At 39.9% G+C, this 23,169-nt stretch overlaps 1 protein-coding gene and 1 long non-coding RNA gene across 5 annotated transcripts in view; one reads left to right on the forward strand and one right to left on the reverse strand.

Moving 5' to 3' along the window:
* Window positions 1–5,590: 5,590 nt before the first annotated feature.
* On the reverse strand, window positions 5,591–6,992 carry 4930413G21Rik (RIKEN cDNA 4930413G21 gene). The gene has a single exon (NR_045614.1). It is a non-coding gene; the product is annotated as an RIKEN cDNA 4930413G21 gene (long non-coding RNA).
* Rbbp6 (retinoblastoma binding protein 6, ubiquitin ligase) overlaps window positions 6,170–23,169 on the forward strand; it is a 32,936-nt gene continuing 15,936 nt past the window's right edge. The window contains exons 1-7 of one of the 4 annotated variants that reach the window (XM_006507470.4): window positions 6,170–7,660; window positions 12,469–12,568; window positions 15,109–15,145; window positions 19,496–19,540; window positions 21,526–21,614; window positions 21,734–21,833; window positions 22,193–22,332. In XM_006507470.4, coding sequence (XP_006507533.1) covers window positions 7,495–7,660; window positions 12,469–12,568; window positions 15,109–15,145; window positions 19,496–19,540; window positions 21,526–21,614; window positions 21,734–21,833; window positions 22,193–22,332 — 677 coding nt within the window. In that variant the 5' untranslated portion in view covers window positions 6,170–7,494. Of the gene's footprint in view, window positions 7,661–12,468; window positions 12,569–15,108; window positions 16,717–19,495; window positions 19,541–20,737; window positions 21,615–21,733; window positions 21,834–22,192; window positions 22,333–23,169 lie in introns of those variants that run through there. The other 3 variants (NM_011247.2, NM_175023.3, XM_030242242.1) reach the window with 3 other exon arrangements.

The raw sequence follows: 23,169 nt of genomic DNA on the forward strand, positions 1-23,169 counted from the left end.
CATCTAAGCCATCACTAGGCCTAGGTTACTTTTCTGTTTTTTTTTTTTCATTTTTATATTTATTTTATTTATGTCTATGAGTGTTTTACCTGCATAAATGTCTGTGAACTACACGTGTACCTGGCACGTGTGGGGATCTGGAAAGGGGATCGATTCTCCTGAAAATGGTGTTACAGAACAAGTGAGCTGCCATGTGAGTGCTGGAAATTGAACTCCAATCCTTTGCAGGAACAGCAAGTTCTCTTAGCTGCTGAGCCATCTCTCCAGCCATGAGTTATTTTTCTTACCCACAGAATTCTGTTCTTTTTTTTTTTGGTTTTTCGAGACAGGGTTTCTCTGTGTAGCCCTGATTGTCCTGGAACTCACTCTGTAGACCAGGCTGGCCTCAAACTCAGAAATCTGCCTGTCTCTGCCTCCCAAGTGCTGGGATTAAAGGCCAGAATTCTGTTCTTAAAGAGGAGACTTTATTGATTTGTTGTGCAAGTCTTCAGCCTGAGAAGGGAGCAATGGCAGAGATAAGGTAGGCAGTCAAAGCAATCCTTTCTTTCTTTCTTTCTTCTTTGTTTTAGTCAAAGTGTCCTGAAGCCCGTACTGACTATGAACTCCCGATCTTCCCGCCTCCACCTCCTGAGGTTACAGGTGTGTATACATGGGATGAACTTAGACCAGGGATCATCAGCCATTTCTAAAAATCATATTTGTGATGTTTCTAAAAACAGGGAATGTGGCTGATGATGCAGAGCTGAGACCTTTCGTTTTTTTACATGTGTTTCCCAGAAGTCCTGACCTGAGGATTTATATCTGTGATTTGTCTTATTCTTTAATAACATGATTATGCTTTATCCCCCAGAGTCTGGCCTTTTGGACTAATGTCGAGCTGGACTAATTGACAGCATTTGTCTCCTTATGTAGGACAAGTGGCATAGAGGGCCCCTTGAGACGCCCCATATGCTCTGGGCCCTCTTTCTGAGATACCTGTTGCTTCTTAAGGCTGGAGGCAGGATGTGGGACTCCCCCAACAGGGACTGTTTCCTTGTTTCCCAGATGCTGGGCAGAACTCTCCTCTCCCCTTCAGGGCACAGGTATTTCTGTCATGGTGTTCTTCCCACACCCTACAGTAGTCCCAACCTCCACTTGCCATATTGTATGGCTTCTGAGCCCCTTCCCCAGTGCATAGATGCCCCTCCCCAACCTAGTGTATTCTCTGGATCCCTAAGAGCCTTAGATCCTGAGCCACAGAGCTGAGAGACTTCTGAGCGCTAGTGCCTCCCCACACCTAAGCATCCTTCACATTAATTCACTTATTGGTCTTACCTAACAGCTATCTCGTGTGGTTGCACTGTGGCGGTGCCCTCTGTTGCAGGGCTGAGACTGTGCAACCTTGTGCCAAAAATTCAAAAAATCTGATTGGCCCAGCTGAAAAAAAAAAAAAAAAAAAACAGGGAATGTGTGTGGCTCATACCCAGGCCTGGATGACTATGCCGAAACCCCTGGATGTCAGCTTCTGAGTGACAGAAACCAATCAGGAGAATGAGGAGGGGCCTAGTCTCTTTTCTACATTTTTTTAAATTCTCTTTTTAAAATTCTCTTTATTTCCTAACTAGCTATCCTGTTTCAATGTAGTGTCAGTTTATAACCTTAGCTTTCCGTGTGCCAAGCTTTCTGTCTTTCCTTTTCTCTTCTGAGACAGTGTCATGTAGCAAGCTAGACTCAACTTTGCTATGTAGCTGAGGCTGACAGAGGATGCCCGTGATGGCTATTCTTGGTTATCAACTTGATTACAACAACTCTAATTAACTAAAATTCAAAAATGGAGGGCACACCAGGGAGGGATTTTCCACTTAACTTGAAAGAGGAAGATACACTTCTAATCTGGCTTTTTTTTAAGTTCTTATTTTATTTATTACATATGCATTAGTGTTTGGCCTGCATCAATGTCTGTTGTAAGAATGTCAGCTCTGGAACTGGAGTTATAGATAGTCGTGAGCTGCCATGTGGTTGCTGGGAATTGAAGCCAGGTCCTCTGGAAGAGCAGCCAAGTGATCTTAAGTATGAAGTCATCTCTCTTGCTCCTTTAATCCGGATCTCGAGGTAGGAAGACACACCTTTAGTTTGGGCCACACCTTCTGCTGGTAACCTAAATAAATAGGTCTTGGAAGAAGGAAACTTTTGCTTTTTGCTCTCGGCTTGCTAGCTAGCTTATTCCTTCTCTGGCATTAGAGCTTACTTCTTTGGGATTCCAGCTTTTACTGAAGACCAGCTGAGACATTGAGCCTCATGGACTGAGCAACGTTGGATTCTTGAACTTTCCATTCATAGTCAGACATGACTGGATTATCTGGAGCACGTCCTGTAAGTCATTCTAATAAATCCCATATATGTAAGTCATATATGTATGTATATATACATATATATATGTATATATAAAGAGTATACATATATATACATATATGTGTGTATGTATGTATATATACATATATAGAGAGTATACATATATGTGTGTATATATGTGTGTATGTATATATGTGTGTGTGTATATATATATATATATATATATATATATAGAGAGAGAGAGAGAGAGAGAGAGAGATTCATACTATAAGTCCTGTTACTCTAGAGAACCCTAACTCATACAATGCCCTTTACTTTGCATTGAATTCCCACTGCGAATTACTTGTATTTGATACCATGTCCAGGTGCTCAGTGGGATCACATCCAGGTTTTCTTGCATACTAAACAAGCAATCTACCAATGGAAGGGATTACACAGAAAGCCCCAAATTGAGTAGTGTTTCTAAAAATCTAAAAATGAGCATCATCTTTATCTGCAATCAATCATAAAATATAGCTACTAAGAAAATTCAATCTAGGACCGTTGAGAGGACTCTGCATGTACTGGCACCCGTTGCTAACCCTGGCAATCTGGGTTTGATTCTCAGGGCCTACATGGTGGAAAGTGAGAACCAGGTCCTACACATTGTTGTCTGACCTACACATCAGTGGTAGCGCACGCCTTTAATCCCAGCACGAGGGAAGCAGAGGCAGGAAGATCTCTGAGTTCTAGGCCAGCCTGGTCTATAGTCTTGGAAAACAAAACAAAAAGTTCAAGGTCATCCATCAGTAGCTCCACAAAAACAAGCTGAAGAATAACCTGGGCTGCACGAGACTCTGTCTCAAAAACAAAGACTGAAAAACTTGTAACAAAGTGTTTTTGTGTTGCTGGGAATAGACTCAAAGGCAGCACTGAAGCAAGTAGTACTCTACCATTGACCCATGTTCCCAGCCCATCCCCCTTTCCCCACTTTTTTGGACAATATATTCCACTGAAAAGGTTGGATACTGTGTGATTCTCATTATGTCACGTTTTGGAAAAGGCCAAACTATGAGACCAATAAAAACATGAGTAACTGCCAGGCGTGGTTGCGCCCACGCCTTTAATCCCAGCACTTGGGAGGCAGAGGCAGGCGGATTTCTGAGTTCGAGGCCAGCCTGGTCTACAAAGTGAGTTCCAGGACAGCCAGGGGTATACAGAGAAACCTTGTCTCAAAAAACCAACCAAACAAAAAAAGGTAAGTAACTGCAGGAGTTTGAGGTTGGTAGGGAGGCGAGCATCAGAGCTGCCGATGTAACTCAGTGTAAGAATGCCAACTCCTCATGAAGGAGGCCCTATATACAAAACAAAATTCTTTATACAAAACAAAAAACATAGCCTGTTTAAAGCAGAGTGAACTGTGTTGTAAATTATGGACTTCAGCTAATAACAATAGAGTGATACTAGTTCCTCAATTGTAGCAAATTACCACACTAAAGCAAAATGGTAAACAAACAAACAAACGTCTATGAAAAGAGGGCATTTCTGTGGTACCCGAATGCTTACTCCTCAGTGTGTCTGAACCTCCAGAAAACAAAGTCTCTGAGGAAGAATAAGAAGAGCTTCGGCATATCCTACTGCATGATTCCGAGACACAAATTCCTCCTCTGATTAGATTCTGATACCTCAGGGTGTGGCCCAGGGATCAGGTGTTGGATTTGGTAAAGGAATTAACTATGGTGAGGAGTTGTAATTCTTTTTTTTTTTTTTAATTTTTTTTTCTTTAAAGATTTTTTTATTTATTTATTTGTTTATTTATTTATTATATGTAAGTACATTGTAGCTGTCTTCAGACACTCCAGAAGAGGGGGTCAGATCTTGTTACGGATGGTTGTGAGCCACCATGTGGTTGCTGGGATTTGAACTCTGCACCTTCGGAAGAGCAGTCGGGTGCTCTAACCCACTGAGCCATCTCACCAGCCCCAGGAATTGTAATTCTTACCACACTCACCAAAGACCCCTCTCTCTTACCAAAGACGAACTAGTTCCCTAGTTCCTTCTTCTGCAACTCTGTCCTCTTTCATTCAGGTTTTTTTGTTCTTGTTTTTGTTTTTTTGTTTTTTGTTTTTTGAGACAGGGTCTCACTCTGTAGCTCTGGTTGGCCTATTCCAGGATGCTCTGGAATTTACCAAGATCAGTCTGCCTGTGCCTCTCAAATGCTTGGGTACCAACATGCCTGACAGTCACCCGGGTTTTTAAGAAAGTCACCCTAGACCATAGAGAAAGAAATTTTGAATTACCGAAGAAAAGAGGGAGAAACTAATCACATAAAAATTAATCTATAAGTGACTTATTTAAGCTGTGTTTCTGTCTCTGGGGTTATCTCTGATGGTTAGCTAACATTGCCATGGTATTTCTATAGATAACATCAAAATGTACCTACAGTGTCCAAATACTCTTTCAAGACTTAGGAATGTCACAAAAATCGGGGTAAATTTCATGCTCTTAGCTGAGAGAATGGGAAAGATCATCCAACCAACAAAAACCCAGTAACACTGGCACTCTGTTTTTTTGTTTTTGTTTTGGTTTTTTTTTAAAGACAGGGTTTCTCTGTATAGCCTTGGCTGCCCTGGAACTCACTTTGTAGATCAGGCTGGCCTTGAACTCAGAAATCCGCCTGCCTCTGCGTCCCAAGTGCTGGGATTAAAGGCATGCACTACCACTGCCCGGCTCTGGCACTCTGGAAATTGAGGTAAGAAGATTGTGAGTTCAAGACCAGTCTGGGCTACATAGTGAAACCTCAGAACAAACAAGCAAAAAAATAATTAATAAGCCGGGCAGTAGTGGCACATACCTTTAATCCCAGCACTTGGGACGCAGAGTCAGGCAGATATCTGAGTTCGAGGCCAGCCTGGTCTACAGAGTGAGCTCCAGGACAGCTGAGGCTATACAGAGAAACCCTGTCTGGAAAAACCAAAAACCAAAACCAAACAAGAAAATTAATAATAAAAAAAAAAACAACAGAAGAACAAACAGGTATATTCCTTGCAGTTAAGAAGAAAATAAAGGCCAAAATCGATGACTATCTTAATAAGATGGCCTTAGGAAGGCGTTTCTGACAAGATGATTGACTTAAACCAAGTCAGAATCTGGGGCGTTAGCATTCAGGAAGTTTCTGAAAACTCTGCCACCTCTTGGATGTATGATTTTGTTCTCAGTTGCTGAACTTCCTTGAGCCTAGCCTGTAAAATTCAGAGGCTGGACATTGGACACTGTAAATGATAGTAATTGTACAGTTTTAATTTTTATTATTTATGAATTTATAAATGCAATATGTCCCGTATGCCACAAGAGAAAAAGAATGCCAACCCTCCTAAGGGACTTTGTAATTTAAAATGGAATGAGGACCCTGCAACCCAGCAAGCATTCCCTTCTTTGAAAACTCGAAAAATGCACGGCTGTTGGCTTTAGGTTTCTATCTTATAAATTGGAGATATTTTTTTGCTGTTGTTTATTTGACATTTATTAGGCCCCCTGTATTGAGGCACAGATATGCCAGGCATGGTCTTAAATATTGAAATATACTCATGGATTTAATTCTTTATTCTCTGACAGCGTCTTTGGGAGAACGGAGTTACTTCCGACCTAGGAGACTGGGCTCCAGAATTTGCAAACATCAGCGGTCAACGCGGTGCCTAGTACAAGGTAAGAGTCGGACACAGCTCTTAAGATGCTGCTGGTGGTGATGATGGTCCATTCTCACCAGCAGCTTTGGAAGAGCTCAGGGTATACAGTCTGTTAGGAGAGGAGTTGGTGAGCAGCCATCACAGTGATGAGACTCGTGCGTGGGTGGAATTCGCGGTTCACCCCCTCCGCACTTTGGGGCCTCCGCCGCTTAAGCGCCCCTTCCAGACCCGCCCGGTGGGACGGTCCGCCTCCCCCTCTCTGCGGACCCACGTAGTTTCTCCTGTTCTCCGCGTAGCCTCAGGTTCCACGCCGCAAGTCACAAAGCGCCGGGTCACGTGGGCGGGCCGGTGCGCTTTGTGACGCAGACGGCCCCGCCCCCGGCCCGCCTATCGGCGCACGCCCAAGCCCCGCCTCGCGTGCGCCGCCCGTGCAGTCCCTGCTTAAGAGACCCCGGAGTGGGGGCGCTCGCCCGAAGCCAGGCCGCGTCCGCCATAGTGCCTGGCGCGGAGGTGTCGTCGGCGCAGGGTGCGGGCCGGAGAGCGCCCGGGGTTGGGGGGGCAGAACAAAAAAAAAATAATAATAATAAAGAGGGAATCCAGCGACGCCCTCGCCGCCGCCCGACCGTTTCCGGGCTTCCCGACGCGGTCGTGGGCTCAGAGGCGACAGGAGCGGGAGCAGCGCGAGGAGCAGCAAGAGGAAGAGTCGGGCAGCCTCGGTGGTGTCCCCGGGGCCAACGAAGCCGCCTTCCGGGGCCCGGGGTGGTGAGGAAGGGCCTCGCGGCCTAGCTGGGCCCCGCACCGGCTTTGTGTCAGGCGGCGGCGGGGGGGAGGCGGAGCCGAACCGGGCGGCCGCTGGAAGGCCTCTCCTCCGCCGACCGCGCGATCTCGGCCTAGGCCGCGGGCCGCTCGTGGCCTCCGGGGAGCAGGCGCCAGGGTGTGTGTGCGGTGGGGGCCTGGGCCTGGGGACGCCGACGCCGGTCGTCCGGAAGCCGGGAGGAGGCGAGAGGCCGCTCGTGGACTCCGGGCCTAGGCCCTCTCCCCGCAACCTTCTCCCGGGGCCTGGGTCACCCCCATCCACGGAGAGAGACTAGCCGGGAGGTGCGGCCGCTATGGACCCCTGACCCCGCGGGGTCATTCGGACTCTAACGTGTGGACTGACCGCTACTGACTGCACCGCCTGCCCCCGTCTCCTGCCGGCCCTTAGCATGAGCGAGTGGGACCCAGCCGGGTGACATTGTGCCGGTTGGCGGATCCTCGATTGCCCCCTTTCCTGTCTTGCTCCTCCCTCATGAAGCGATTCTGAGTACGGGGGGTTCCGGATTATTGTTCTCACGGACCCCCGCTTGTGGTTGGGGGGGTATTTAATCTGAGGCCTTAGGGTCCTTCGTTGTCTTTTGAGTGTTTTGTGTGTGTACATATTTTGCTCTTAAGTTTATAAATATACATATATTGAGAGTGTCCACGTCTCCTCGCTGAACCTTAGGAATCTTTTGCCACAATGTCCTGTGTGCACTATAAATTTTCCTCTAAACTCAACTACGACACCGTCACTTTTGATGGGCTCCATATCTCCCTCTGCGATTTAAAGAAGCAGATTATGGGGAGAGAAAAGCTGAAAGCTGCCGATAGCGATCTGCAGATCACCAACGCACAGACGAAAGAAGGTAAGAGGCACACGGGCCGCAGATATTTATTGGGGGGAGGGGGGGGCGTCAAGGTTGGTATTTTAAGTTTCTTGTTTCAGGCTTGAACTCCATTCTTACCCGTTGTCATACACAGAGTTTCATTGATAGCCAAGGATTGCAGCACCCGACCTTGGAGTTTAACTGGCCTTCTGAATGCTGGGATCTGTCTTACCTAGCAGGCTGGTTTTCAAAATGGGGCCCCACCTCCTCCTTAATTAAAGTTTTTTAAACAGTGGGATTGGGTTGAAAAGAGAAAAGGGTTGCTACCTGAGTCTGTTGGGTGTTTGCCTTGTGGCCTTTCCCTAACTTGTTTTTCCATCAGGAGAGGAAAGCCTGTGTAAGGTTTCCTATTGGTTAAAGCAGCAGTAGATATAACTTGTTGGCTAATCTAGCAGCGTTTTGAAGCTGATAGCAATTGTCCACTGGCCTTTTATTTATTTATACGGGGTTGCTTGTAGAAAAGGTATTTTTGAGGATTTAGTTAGTGCTGGAATTGGTTTTGTATTTAAAAAAATGTTCTGAGGTGAACACTCTGAGGTGTAATTCCAGAATTAGTGATATTTACTCAAAAGTTATATTCTGTAGCCCAGACTGGCCTCCAACCCCAACAACCCCTTTTGAGCTTCCCAAGTGTGGGGAATGCAGGTGTTAGACCACACTTAACTGTTAAGCAGTTCAGAAAAGTTTCAAAGTGCAAGGCCCTGGGCTCTTCATCCGACACCACCAAAATATATGTGTGTGTGTTTTTCTAAAAAGAATGCTACCATGTGTGAATGTAAGTAAGCCACTGGTTATAAAATTTGAGCTCTTCATTTTAAAAGTAATTGGGTCTAGGTCCCATCTGTCTGTCTGTCTCTCTGATAGTTTCTCTGTGTAGTCCTGACTGCCCTGGAACTCGGATCCACCTGCTTCTGCCTCTCTAGTGCTGGGATTAAAGGTGTTGCGCCACCTTGAACTCGGATCTCTTGCCTCTGCCTTTGAGTGCTGAAATCAAAGGGGTGCACCACCACCCCTGAAAACATCATAGTACTGGGACTTGCTGCCTTTGAGTGCTGAAATCAAAGGGGTGCACCACCACCCCTGAAAACATCATAGTACTGGGACTTGAATGGTGGCAATGTCACAGTCTTCTCTGACTCTAAACTTGTTTTGCTTTCTTTTTCTCAGGGTAGTAATGCTCATGGGATGGGCTCTGTTAGACTTCTAACATTCATTGATAGTGTGAGAAGAGAGTTCTAAATGGAGTTGTTTTATTTATGTTATGGTCTTAATTTTTGGCCTTCTCTACTTAGATCAGGCTAGCCTCTGACTCAGATCAGCTTGCCTCTGACTCACAGATCAGCTTGCCTCTGCCTCCTGAGTGCTGGTATCAAAGACATGTTCCACCAAGCTAAATTTGATAAAAGGTGTGGGATAGGGTTTTTGGTGAGGTTTTGGGGTGTGGTCTCATCGCTATAGTCTGTAGTGTGGTAGGTCAACTAAATCTTGTCAGGTAGAAGACCAGTTTTTCATTTGTAGTACAGACATGCAAATTATAATACTAATATTGTCCGCCGGGCGGCGGTGGTGGTGGTGGTGGTGGTGGTGGTGGCGGCGGCAGCAGCAGCGCATGCCTTTAATCCCAGCACTTGGGAGGCAGAGGCAAGCGGATTTCTGAGTTGGAGGCCAGCCTAGTCTACAAAGTGAGTTCCAGGACAGCCAGGGCTACACAGAGAAACCCTGTCTCAGAAAAAAAGAAAAAGAAAAAAAAAAGAATATTGTCTGTTTTCCTTAAGTACCATTTTGATAATTGTATTTTTTGGTAATTTTACTTAGGAAGCGGAAAAGTTGCTTATGATATAAGCAGCTAAGAAATAAACCTTAAGTCCACCAAAGGCAGCCCTTAGTGTTAAAGTTTACTTTATAAAACACATGGCTTTTTAAGAATTTTTGGCTACATTGTTATAAAATGCTTCTTTAGGAATGAGAGGAAAGGTGATATAAATGAAATTAGGGGATGTTGGACACTTAATTATCATCTACACAGGTTTCAATTCATACAGTTGAATCATTTGAAACTAGGCTTTTTCCATCTTGCTGACAACCAACATTTAAAGGCAGCTTTTTGACTGGAGTAAGTTGTGATTCAAAAATTCTTGTCCACAAATTGACATCATGTGACTTTGCATTCTATTTCTAGCTGACGACAATCTGAAACCTAAAATACAGGGAAGGTCTTCACCTCACAGCACACTTTCTTCTCTGTGCTGCCCTTAATTGAAGAGTTGTGAGAGCTTTCTTCTCAGTTAGGGGAGGGTATTGGTAGGGTTCAGAAAGGAGCTGAAGAGATGGCTTAGTCCTTAGAGGATTTATTATTCTTGTAGAAGACCCCATTTGTGTTCCCAGTGCCCACAGGGGAACTCAAAACTCTTAACGTCTGTCCCCTGGGCCCCTGATGATGACTTCTGGCTCCACAGACAGCAGGCATGCTTGTAGGCACAGAAATAGGCCAAGTTTTACAAGGCAGTTGAATAAGAATTCTACTTGGTTTAGACTCATCTAGTGAATTAAAGGTTGCAAAATAAATGGTTAGAATACTTACAATTTTTAAATTGTCTAGAAGTTTAAGTTACTGATGTACCATGTTTCTGTAAAACATTCCTTTAACTATAGAAATCTATCCAGTATCAAGAACCCTGAACTTTTGGTAATTAGACTTAATCCTGCTTGATTCTAGAGTGTTTATTTCACAATGAATTCCAAATGGTCTTTGAAGAAAACTTTTGAAGGCTAGGCTCACCACCAAAAGTACATTGACTTCTATCTGTCCAGGAAATTTCACACTGAACTTGGTTGATTTGGAAGCTGAGTATGAAGGGGTTCTGTTTGTTTTTATCCTTACTCTATCTGTTCCTTAAATTCATCTTGTTTTTCATTCTATCCATGACTTCTCTGTTTTTAGACAAAACATACACTGATAAGCTTTTTTGTTTTTTCTTCCTGGTGTGAAGTTAAGTGCTCTATCACTGAACTAAATTTCCAGCCCCTAATCCTTTTGAATCTAAAGAAACTACTTGTTAAGGATTTATAAGTCAGGGACGCTTGGGCTTAGGAACCCTGTAACCCCAGATACTCTAATTGGCCAGCAGGAACCTTATATCTGAGGGCGTTAGGGCACCTGACCTTACTACTGTAGTACAGTGTGTTGATCAAATTAATTTGTCATTTGTTCTAACTAGATCTTGCTGTATGTAATCTAGGTTAGCCTTGAACTCAATTGCAATCCTCCTGCTTCAGCAGCCTGGGTATTGGAATTACAGGCATGTTATCATTACCCCACCTAACTAATAAGTTGTCTTTGAAAGTTTTGTGAATACACTTGAGGGTTGTTAAACGTAAAGAAACAGCCAAATGTTTGACACTCCTAAGTTTGGGTTCTAGAATTATTAAACTTAAAATACCCCAATTTTTTGATTCTGATTTTTCTTATTCATCTTGCTTGGGATTGGAAACTGTCCAAAATAACGATAGTCTTACATGCCTACATCTAGGAAAGTGCATCATTTTTGATTGGATGCCTGTGAAATAGTCAACAGCTGAAAGAACTCTTGCTTGGGTGATGTGCTGTAGAACAAGGAATAACTAAATGCTTGGTGACCAAAAGTAACAAAACGGATTAAAAGCCTGAAATGTGTGACATAATTGAAAGCAGCAAAGATGACCCACTTTGTTTTAGATTGTGGGAATAAGGGAGATTTTTGCATCTCTTAATTTTTTTTTTTATAATTTTACTCATGGTTTCCTTAACTCTTTTTACTATACTTACGGCTCACTTAATTTCATTCTTACAGACTATTGTAATTATAGAGATCCTCCTCTTGATCTGCTCAAAAAGTGATATCCACTTGCTAAAGCTGTGATCGTAGAAATTTATGTGTAGTTCTTCTTTCACCATCATTGCAATATTCGTACCATGAGCAGCCATCACAACAGTTACTAATGCTGGCTATCACTGGACCACACAGCAGCCTTCTTAGTGACTCATCTGGTTTCTGTTCAGTTTGTCTCCCATGCAAAAATATCAGAGCAGTATAAATTGTCATCACTTCACGTAAAATCCACCAGTGATTTCCTTGTTTTACATGGAAGCAGTATAAATCAGTATATGGTATAAACTTAATATTTTATGTCATTCTTTAATTTCCTTTAACATTGCAGTCTTGTGTCATTTGTTTTTCCTCACATTGTTCTTTCTCTGAGTAACTATTCTTTTCATTTACTTGTGTGAGTCTGGCTGGCTAGCCAGTCTTTTCATTTACAAACTTAAGTCCTTAAGAGGGGCTTTGTTTAGAACAACATTCTATCCAAAGTGTTAGCCACTGTCCATTCTTTATTTTTAAAAACAAAAGATCATAATTTCATGTTTGGCCAACTTCTCTAGAGTAAGCTACATGAGAACAGGGGTAGAGAAGTTACTACTATTTAGCTCATGTTTAAGGACTAGGGAGGTCCATTCATTTCAAGGAACCCTATAGTTTGTATGTTAAGCATTACTTGGTTAAATGAGCTTGGACTTGAGTTACTCAAAGTCACTTCTAGAGCCAAGGACCTGACTGACCATATTGTATCAGTTGAAGGAGCTCACTTAGGACTGGGAGAGTCTAACAATAGTAATTCCTATGCAAGACACGTGAATGTTGGTGTTCTTGTACTGTAAGCTCTCATATTCATAAAACTGAAGTTTGGTTGAAGTTTCTTATTCCTGAGTACTGAGACTCCTGAATAGGAATTTGATTCTTTGTTTTCAGAATACACTGATGACAATGCGCTCATTCCTAAGAACTCATCTGTGATTGTCAGGAGGATTCCTATTGGAGGTGTCAAGTCTACAAGCAAGACATATGTTATGTGAGTATAAAAGCTCATGCATTTATACAAATATCCTATATTAAAAGCTTTAAAACATTTTACTAGTATTAAAAATTTATCATGTTAATCAAGAAAACTTCAGTAGGAGTTTGATGCTTTTTTCTTTTCTAATTTTCCCCCTTGCTAAGTAGGCAAAGTTTATAGTTGAGGGAGCTATTACTAAGAAACATTTTTGTTCCATAGGGAGTGTTTTCACCACAAAAATGATCGTGTCATAGAAGACGGTTTTACATAATTTGACAGTATCACTAGTATTAAGTAATGCCAACATAAGCTTTTTATCAATTCGGGTTTTGGCCTGGAGGCCATAGAGTATATAAGATTCATAAGTATAACATGAATCAGGCTCATATTTGACTTCATTTATTGCCTCATACTAGTGGGACTTTGAATAAATTGTCTCATCTCAGGTTTTTTTTCTATAGTAGGGGTTATGAGTGCAACTGGCAACACTACTCAGAACTTCTATCCACCAGAGTCATAATTGCTTATAGAACACTTTTTTCTTAAATATAAGCAATCTGAAGATGTTTTAAGGTATAGGGTATTGCAGAGTTTATATGAAAGTAAATGATTTGATCTTTTACATCTTTTTATCTATGGTGGATGAGAGTTAAGAATCTTACATCCAATATCCCATAAATACCTAGGGATAACTGTTCTAACTCTTGTATGTATGAAGAATTAAGTAGTGCTTGGCATAGGATGAATACCTATTATTAAAATAAAATCAGGGCAATCCTCAGGAGTATTTTAGAATTTGTGTTTATTAAAGAGACAAAACTATATCCTTAACAACTTCATTATTATTAATGCAGTCCTGAGGATTAACCCTAGTCCCTTGCTTGTACTAAGCATCCTACCAATGAGCCACATCCATAAACCTTTCTTCTTTTAGTATTCCAAAACAGGGTCCAATTGTTGTTCAGGCTGCTGGTGGTAGATTTGAATCTGTAGCTCTTATGACTTTGAATTTGATGCCCTGCTACCTCAGCCCCATGAGTAGTTGAAATTACTGTTCTTCACCACTGGGCATGGTCATCTCAGAAGTTTTATATTGATAGCAGAAATACATAAATAAGGTAGAATTATTTTCTGTGTCTTCGTGTGAAATTACACTTGCTATGTGTTTTTTTAAAAAAACATGTATCAAGCAGGGTATGGTGGCACATGCCTTACTCCCAATACCCAGAAGGCAGAAGCAGGATCTACTTAGCAAGCTTATTTATTCTACATAGCAAGTATCAGGACGCCCAAGGCTACATAGCTATATAGAAAGACTTGGGTTTTTTGTGGTTTTTTTTAAATGTAATAAATAAAAACAAGTATCAAATATTATATCTCTGAAATTCTTTTGGTACTTAGAAACTCTTGAGGAAAGTAATATTTTAAGTCTATGGCCATCTTAAGGTGTTTCATATAAAATTGCTTATTTTTTATATAGAATTTTTTGATAATGTTTGCCTCATAAAATGCTCAGTTTCAGCAAGTTCAAGTTATTTTTGTCAGTAGTTCAAAATCATGTGTGAACTTAGATGCTGTCTAGTATTTCTCTACAGGAATCCTTAGTATGACCTCATTTCTGATCCCCCTTCTAGTCTATTCAGGCTAAAGAAACTTTGGGTTTGTTTATGTGTTCTAGCAACAATTTGTCCTATTATATATAAGCATGAAATGGATTAAAATACTTTCAGACTATGTTGTATTTTCCAGACATCTTAAATTTTGTTAAATACTTGCTTACTGTTTTGAAATGTTTTTCTGGGTTTTGAGACACAAACTGTTTATAGCCTTGGCTGTTCTTGAACTTAAAGAGATCCACTTGCCTCTGTCTCCTGAGGATTCGAATTTAAAGCATTTGCCACCACTTTAAAATATTTTTTAAATTAAAATAATCATTATCTGAATTTGAAAGCTAGTTTTGAGAACTGAAGTTTATCAGAGATCCTATTTATAAATGTACCAGCAGTGGTTTGCTTAAGAAACTGGGTATGTAGAAATTTATATCTAGGTTTATGAAAAAAAGGGGAAAGACTACTTTTTAAATCCATTATAAGTAAAACAAAGTTTATAAATACAGTACCTTTTAGAAGTGATATGTCATAACTAATATGTCACTTAGAATTTAGAATTTCTCTATGTGGAATTTTTTTCCTTTTTTTTTTTTAAAAGAAACTATGAATGTATCTTAAGCCATAAACCTTTGAAAGTAGTAAATAGTGATCAAAGTCGCTTATTCTGTATATCAGAAATTCTGTTAAAGCTTTTTTTGTCAAAAGAAATTATATTCCTCAAGATGTAAAATTAGAGCTATTTGTCAGTAATACATGGTGATGCACACATATCCCAGCACTTGTGAGGGAGAGGCAAGAGGATCCGGCCTTGACTGTAGAGTGAGTTCAAGGCCAGCCTAGGCTAAACGAGGCTACATACCCACACAGATGTATACACATACACACATATGTCCATGAAATTCATACGTAGCTAATGTTAGTTTTTGTTTCTGTTTTATTTTTTAGAAGTCGAACTGAACCAGTGATGGGAACTACAAAAGCAGTATGTAAAAACACAATCACCCTTTTTCTACACAATTGCTTTTACCTTTATAATGTTTCAGTGACGTAACTCACTTAGAATACCCACTGACCATAGCACCCACTGTAAATAAATTGTATTTTGATGACAGTTCAGTTGAATATGGATATAAATGTGGAATAATTTGCAGTTACTCTGTAGAAATGGGTAATTTGTACCCTCTACTGTTACCTATTAAATATGGCAGCACTCTCCCTCTATGGCACTGTTGTACAGTAATGTATGATCCTTCTTAGATGATGGAGGTTTAACACTGAGAACATGACAACATGTTCTGCATCTGTCTGTCTATAGTTAGTATTTTGTATGTATGTACAGGCTGTTTTGTGCTTTTTGTTTCTTGCAATAAAAAATTGTTTGGAGTGTATATTTTGCCATTTCCACGTTGTTTCACTTAGTTTATTAGGTTTTTTTCCCTGCTTAATTGATGGCTCTCAGAAATGGATTAGCAGCATGCAGAACTTAACATTATTTGATCCTTTCTCCAAGTGCAAACACATAGTACTAGAGAGTTTTTGAGAGACTTCTGATGCAGCCTTAGAATCAGTTTTGCTTTTATTTGGTGCCTTTGTACAGAACAGACTGAAATTGCATCTCCACCGCCCAGAGTGCATAAACATGTCAGTGATTCTGACGGCTTATACAGTTGATACACAAGCTAGAAAGTTTCTCTTCCTCAGAAGACACCACTCACTGCTTCCCTAGTTACAGATCAACAAAAGCTGTATTGTACCAAAAGCAGCCCCCAATAAGTAACTGGGGTAACGTCTTTTTATGATTACAGATTAATCCAAAGTATGAAACTATTTTGACTTACAGCTTTTAAGTAAAAGCACCACTTCTAAATTGTGGGACAGGTGCAGAACACAGGGCTGTCCTAACGGGTCTGTAAATTTAATGGTTCTCTATAAACATTTTGCTGGTCAGGCTTAATACTTGTACACAAAAACACAGTATTTGAAATCTTCATTTAGAAGTCAGGGGTATTGCTTGCTACTTCATTTTACTCTTTTAAAATACTACTGACATTTGTGTATGAGGCATTTCACTAACCTTGCATCATTGGATCTTGAACATGATAAGTAGAATATCTCAACTTTGAACTTGTTCTCTCAAGTATATGAGCTTTAGTTCCTGTCTAACTAAATGCAGTTATTCAGAGTTTAAAAAGTCAGTGTTTTTGGAGTTTTCCCCACTTTTGGATAAATGAGTTTTTTGGGGAGGGGGAGTTGTTTTTTACTCTTTGGGTTTTTTGTTTTTTAAAGCATAATGCTGTAAAAACTGTCCAAGTCTCTGTTTTGCTGGTGATTGGTTTAAAACTGATTTTTATGTATCCAAATGCTAGCACAAATTAGAAAAACTGTCCTGGTGACTGTAGTAGCTAATGTAACACATTTGTATAAACTTTTTTATATAGTATTTAAATTAATTCAGATGAAGTTTTATTTCTTGAAAATAATTATTTCCTTTTTGTTTATTAGCATGTGTATAAACACAAGTCACATGTTCATAAATAAAGTTAACATTCTTTTAGCCTTGTGTGTTCCCTGGCATGTCTGTATTACATTTATAAGAAGTTTATTGTAAGCTTATTCAGATTTCTCTCTACCTTTTAGTGCCTTAAACAGTTTTAATTTTAGATAGAATGAAGTGAGATGGAGACACAACATAATCTGTTGTCTCTTATTTTTTTTCCCCTTGGGTGCTTTGTTGACATTCAGGATCTCAGAAACATGTTCATTAACTAGTGTTCATAACTTAGAAATAAGGATGGTTTAGGTATACATATACAAAATAGAGATCCTGGACAAAATTTTAAATTTGTGATTAGGAAAAGTATGTTCATATACTTGGGGGTTTTTTATTTTGAGATTCGGCTCTTGTAGCTCAGGCTGGCCTCTGTATAGGAGGCTGCCCCTGAGCTCTTGAGTTTTGCCTCACCTCCCATGTGCTGGGACTGTAGGCTTGTACCATCGTGCTCAACTTTTTTTTTTTGGTCGTTTTGGGGTTTTGTTTGTTATTTTGAAGATACCAAGGTCTTGCTGTGTAACAACTCTAGCTGGTCTGGTACTTGATATGCAGCCCAGGCCAGCCTGAACTCATGGCAATCCTCCTGCCTCGGCCTTGCAATTGCTGGTATAACACATGTGGATCACCACATACCCTGTGCATTTTTGGTAATTTAAGCCAAGTCTGGTTTAAAGATGACTACGTTTATTCCCTAAACCTTAGTCATCCTTCCTTCCGTGTTGGTCTGGTACTCCAAAGCTAAGATGTTCTTGCTGACTAAACATTGTGATTACATTGTTTGGGTTCTTTTAGTTTCATTCACATATAATGGCATAAACAGATTTCTGGCCCTTGCTCCCTGATACAGAGGAGGGCTAATCTTAGTGAACTCTGTAGTACACACTATTTTTTGAAGATCTTTTAAGTGTGGCAGATTTAACAGTTATACTGAGAAGTCACTTTATATTTTAGGAAATATAAATGCTAACATTTTTCAGCCAAACTTTGTGAACTTTTTTACTTATTTCTTAATGCCCTGCTACATTTGACCTCATAGATTAAAAGGTCATTAGATAGTATAGAGATTATTTGGTGGGAACAACCATAATTAGTACGCAGTTTGTGTGGGAAACCACTTTGAACTCAAGAAGTCCATAATAAAAGAAGTGGAAGAGAAAGCAAAAGGGAAAAAGGACAAGAGAACAAAGTGATAACATCAGTGTTATGTTAGATTTGACTGTGCCAACAACTGCTCACTCAGACCCTTGTCTGTAATTCCTGGAGATTTAAAATGTAGCCCTCTACAAAGAAACTTGAGTAGCTTAGACTTCCTTATGAATAAGGATACTTATATTTTTTCCTAATTTTTGCTTCAGATTAGTCCTTAAGTAAACAATTTTGAAAGTCAGCAAGAAACCTCTTGCTTGTGCTTTAGTGGTCATGCATTAGAAATGTGAGTTTAGTGCTCAGTGAACTCTGCAGTCCTTAAGTGTGGAGCAGAGAACCATTTCTTTGGATAAACAGCCTAGTAATGATACTCATCAGACTAAACCCAAGACATTTGTAAGATTTATTTTCAGACAGAGTCTTGCCACGTAGGTCATGCTGACCTTAAACCTACTACTTAGCCGAGCTCTGGAACTTGTGGTCCTCTTGCCTCAGTTTCATTGGCAGGTTCCACTGAGGCTAGCTAAGACATACCTTAAATTTAGCCAGACAATAAATAATATTCTTGTATTGTAAATACAATAAATAAATTCTTGTATTTATTGAATTTGTTCTATAGTGGACATTGGAAAGGACTTTATATTCATTTATATGGATTTTAGTTTTTGTGTTTTTAGTACTTTATAGAAGGATATTTGAAGACATTTTCCTTGACACAGGTATCCTATTGAAGTCTGTCCATTCCAAAGAATTCTGACCAGTAACATATGAGAAGCTTATAACATTGAGTAAGACACTAAATAAGGAGATTAGGGATATCTTACCCAGAGTTAATTACTAAAAATACATGCAGACAAGCACCTTTTAAAAAACAAAATCATTTAATGGGATCAAGTGAAAGAACTTTAAAAATGTTAACATCGTCCTTAATATATCCTTGTCCAGTTGACTTCTCTAAATGCTAAACTCTATCATTGTGTATGACAACTCTTTGACATTTTCCCAGGGTACCTTTTTGGTTTATCTTTCCTATTTTTTCCTTTTTCTTTCTTTGGTTGTGGGGAGCGGGATTGGGGGTGGGGTTGGCTTTAGCAGTCTTTTGCTTTGATAAAGAAACCTGTGATTTCTTGACCAGAGGAACTGTTAGACAGGGAGGATAAACAGACTGAGCAGTTAATGTTGAAAAAGGAAAACAGTAGGGATTGCCTGGGAGCTGTTAACTTCACAGCAGTGAGCTGGGCCCCAAAGAGATGCTTGGTTTTACAATGAAAGAAAAAATGAGTTGTGCTTTTTTTTTTTTTTTTAATTCTCTTGCATTGTACATTGTTGTGAGCATTATCAGATTTTAGAGATTATTGAAAGACATGGGACTCAAATTGTAGTATTGAGTCACAACTTTTTTTATCCTCTGAGTTTTCACTGTATATACATAAAATTAAACTTTTAAACTGGGTATGAAATGTAAAAAAAAAGATAAAATAGCTTAAGCATATTTTCAGGTTTCAAACAAAATATAACAGTCTTTAGAGAAGAAAAAGCCCAATATTTGACATTAAGTGACTTTAGGGGCTAAATAATCACTTGTAGCTGTTTTCAGTGTGGACCTTGAATGTGTGTTTAATTTTTTGTGAACAGATTGATGACGCTTCTGCATCTATTTCTCTGGCCCAGCTTACAAAGGTATATATATATATATTCTTGAAAATATAAGTCTTTTTATAACATTTTAAAGATGTGAAGCAGTATTTTTAAGATGGGTGGGGAGGATGTATCTTGTGAGTGCGCTGTATGTACTGTTTGGCCGTGCTGGCCTGAGAAGATAGGGGTACCTTGGTCAGCCCCCGCATAATGCTCACCTTCAAGACTGAAGAAACACAAGAAGCGACACTTAACCATTGTTTCCCCTTTACACCATTTTGTTTAATTAGACACTGGAAACTAACATAATTCTGGAGGAGTCCCCTAGTTTTGGCTGTGAATTATGTGGACTTCTTTTTAAATAGCCAAAACAGAAGATTTCCTTTCCATGGACAATTGTGTGGTTAATTCTTGAAATTTTTAATTGATCCCACCAAGGTCAATATTTTAAATGTGGTACAGTTGTTTCTTTATGCTTTAGGCTTGTAGTCTGTCTGCATTAGAAAAATTTTAAACAACGTAATTTGTTTGAACACAGACTACATGAATTGTGTTAAGTATGTACTTATGATGCTGTTTGCAGGAATATGAGTGTGTATGTTTGGAGAGGGCCAAATTGTTCCCTCCTGAAATCACTGTATACATCATGTTGTTTGATAAGGTTGCTTACATTTATGCTCGATAATGTGTATCTTCTGTTTGGGAAAGCACTAGCGATGGATTCTTTTTTTTTTTTTTTTTTAAGACAGTGTATTTTAGATTGCAGGGTGTGTCTTTAGAAGACCAGAACAGGTAGAATTGAGGGCTCAAAAGGATTCCTGAAAATCTTTTTCCCCCCTACTATCAAGAAATGAAAAGTATGATTTAACAGCCAACATCAGAAGAGAAAATGAAAAGTTATCCTTTAGTGATGTCCCTATCTTTTATCCTTGACTTGGTTGTGGGTTGTGTCCTTTTTTCTAGGATGTATCCTTAAAAGATGTCCTGACAACAAATTGCTACTTAAGCTCTAGTCCTAAGAAAACTAAATACTAAAATTAATTATCCTAAATAGAGTGGATGAACCATGCTGTCATTTTCTAGTGTAAGGTGGTTTAGCACAGAGGTCATGTCTTTGGCAGCTTATAGTTCCTGCTGTCTGTGTTTATGTGTTCTGAGGGCTGGGTTTGAGGGTTGCTCTTTTCTGCTGCTGTTACTTGACTGGGAGGAGTTGGGAAGGTTTGGAGGTTTGGGTTTGTTTTGTTTTTTTTTTTCTTTTTTCTTTTTTTTGTTTTTGTTTTTAATCTATTTGTAAAATAATGTTTGGGTTCAAACAAATTAGTTGTTGAACATCTGTAATCAGTTTTCTGTAAATGTTACTGTTGTTCCAAGTTCTGTTAATATTAAGCATTCTGTGTATTTAAAATTAAAATAAAGTGTTAAAACTGGTTGCTTGTTTTGTGGATGAATGTAAAGATAAAACCCAGTGAGTGAGTGACTGGTATGAGCGGTAGGTGCTTGAATATCCAGGTTATTAGAAAGTCACTCCCTTAGACCCTGTTTATATCTAGACTTATATTTATTAAAAATAAAAGTTCATATCTGTAGTTTAAATTTTTGAATGCTTAATGCATACCTTTGAACTTAGTGTATAAGCTGACACCACTAACCAGAAGCCCTCTGACTTGTAGTGTATAGTAACGTTAAGTCATTTACCCCACCCTACATTCCAAGTTCTAAATGTAAATTATAATCTCAGTGCTGTGACAATTGAAATCTTTTAAAAATTTAACATGTGTTTTCTTTTAATCTCGCCTGGCCTTTAATGTAAGGTACAGACAAGGTCTAAGGTTTGAATCCCCCAGAAAGACCTCTGCAGCCTCCCAAGCTCCCCTAGACAGCATAGAGTGATGGAAGAATGCCCAGTACTTACTGTTGTTAAGCACAGCTCGTTTAGAAGCTGCTCTGTGTAGAATGCGTGTGTTGTCTTTGCTGTGTGGTCTTAATGTGTTTCTAATGTGTGTGTCAAATAATTACCTGTTAAACAGACTGCCAATCTGGCTGAAGCCAATGCTTCTGAAGAAGACAAAATTAAAGCAATGATGTCACAGTCTGGCCATGAATACGACCCAATCAAGTAAGTTCATGAATACTGTTATGCTCTAGGAACTTTGGGGTGTGTTTGCCCCCGCAATCAGAAGCATTATTTTTCCTAAGTCTCTAATAGAGTACATATGAATTCTTTTTCCTTTTCAGTTACATGAAGAAAACTCTAGTAGGTCCACCACCTCCATCTTACACCTGCTTTCGTTGTGGTAAACCTGGTCATTATATTAAGAATTGCCCAACAAATGGGGTAAGTTCCATGTAGAAACTGATACATACATCTAGTTTTTCTTAGAATTATTTAACTATATTTACCATGGTGAAACTCTCTTCCATTAAGATGGTAGATGAGCACAACTTCTGGAGTCTAGGTTGCCAGGACCAAGCCTTGGCTGTCTTGTTGAGTAGAGCATGTTCCTTGTCCCTAAGTCTTGTTTTCTCTGAAAGAGAGCTGATGAGTACTTAGCTCACATGGCAGTTGCTGGGAAATAACTGAGTTTCTGTGGGGAGGCATCACAAGTAAAACTCAGTGAGAAGCGCTGTATGAGCTGTTGGCAGACATGACTAAAGACTGTTCTGTCCTCCTTTCCTCTTGCTTCCTCCAAATAGGATAAGAACTTTGAATCTGGTCCTAGGATCAAAAAGAGCACTGGAATTCCTAGAAGTTTTATGATGGAAGTGAAAGATCCTAACATGAAAGGTGCAATGCTTACAAACACTGGAAAATATGCAATACCAACTATAGATGCGTAAGTATGCAACTTAGCTGTGACCTGTGGGGACCAGGCAGTCCCAGGGTATAGTGTTTCAGACTTGGGCTTGTAACTTGGCTACTCGGATTCCTTGGGAAGTTTCCATTCCAGAATTGTTCATTTCCACATGTTACATTTCTGTGTTAATTCTGAGAGGCTGCAGTCTGCTCCATTTATGCAAATTTCAAATGAATTTGGGGACTTTTGTCATTAGTGAGTGCCACTTCCCTTGTAGTCTTCCAATTTTTTTCTTTCTGTCATTTCTTTCTTCCTCATTCTCATACATGTTCCTACATTTTCTTAACATAAGATGTTTCCATTTCCTAAGTGAATAAAACATGTAATCATTGTGAGATACAGGCAGGCGTTTAGGAGTGAAAGTACAGTAAGGTAGCAAGGCAGTTTAAATGCAGCAGTACTGAAGGACACTGAGGACACTTGGCTAGGTTTAGCTATATCACTTCATCTTCAGTCTAAAGTAGGCTTGGTTTATAAGTCATTATTAGCTCAGCCAGCTTTCCACAGTGCCTTAGTGCTCTTTTGTTTTCTTTTTGAAACAAGAGTTTGTAGTTCAAGGTAGCCTCATTATGTGTTCATCCTGCCTCCACCTTCCTTCCTATTATTGGTATTACATATGTGCACCACCAGACCAGTCTTTGGTGCTTGTTTTTAATATACTTCTAGATTGTATTTTTAAGCCAGTTTTTTTTTTTTTTCCTTCTTAGGGTGTGTGTGTGTGTCATTGTGCCTTTGTGGCGGTCAATACAAGTTTGTGGAGCTGGTTTTCTTGTAGGAAGTCTGACAGGTTGTTTACATGCTGAACTGTTTTGTTGG

Source organism: Mus musculus, chromosome 7 (assembly GCF_000001635.26).
Source record: "Mus musculus strain C57BL/6J chromosome 7, GRCm38.p6 C57BL/6J".
Lineage (NCBI taxonomy): Eukaryota > Metazoa > Chordata > Mammalia > Rodentia > Muridae > Mus > Mus musculus.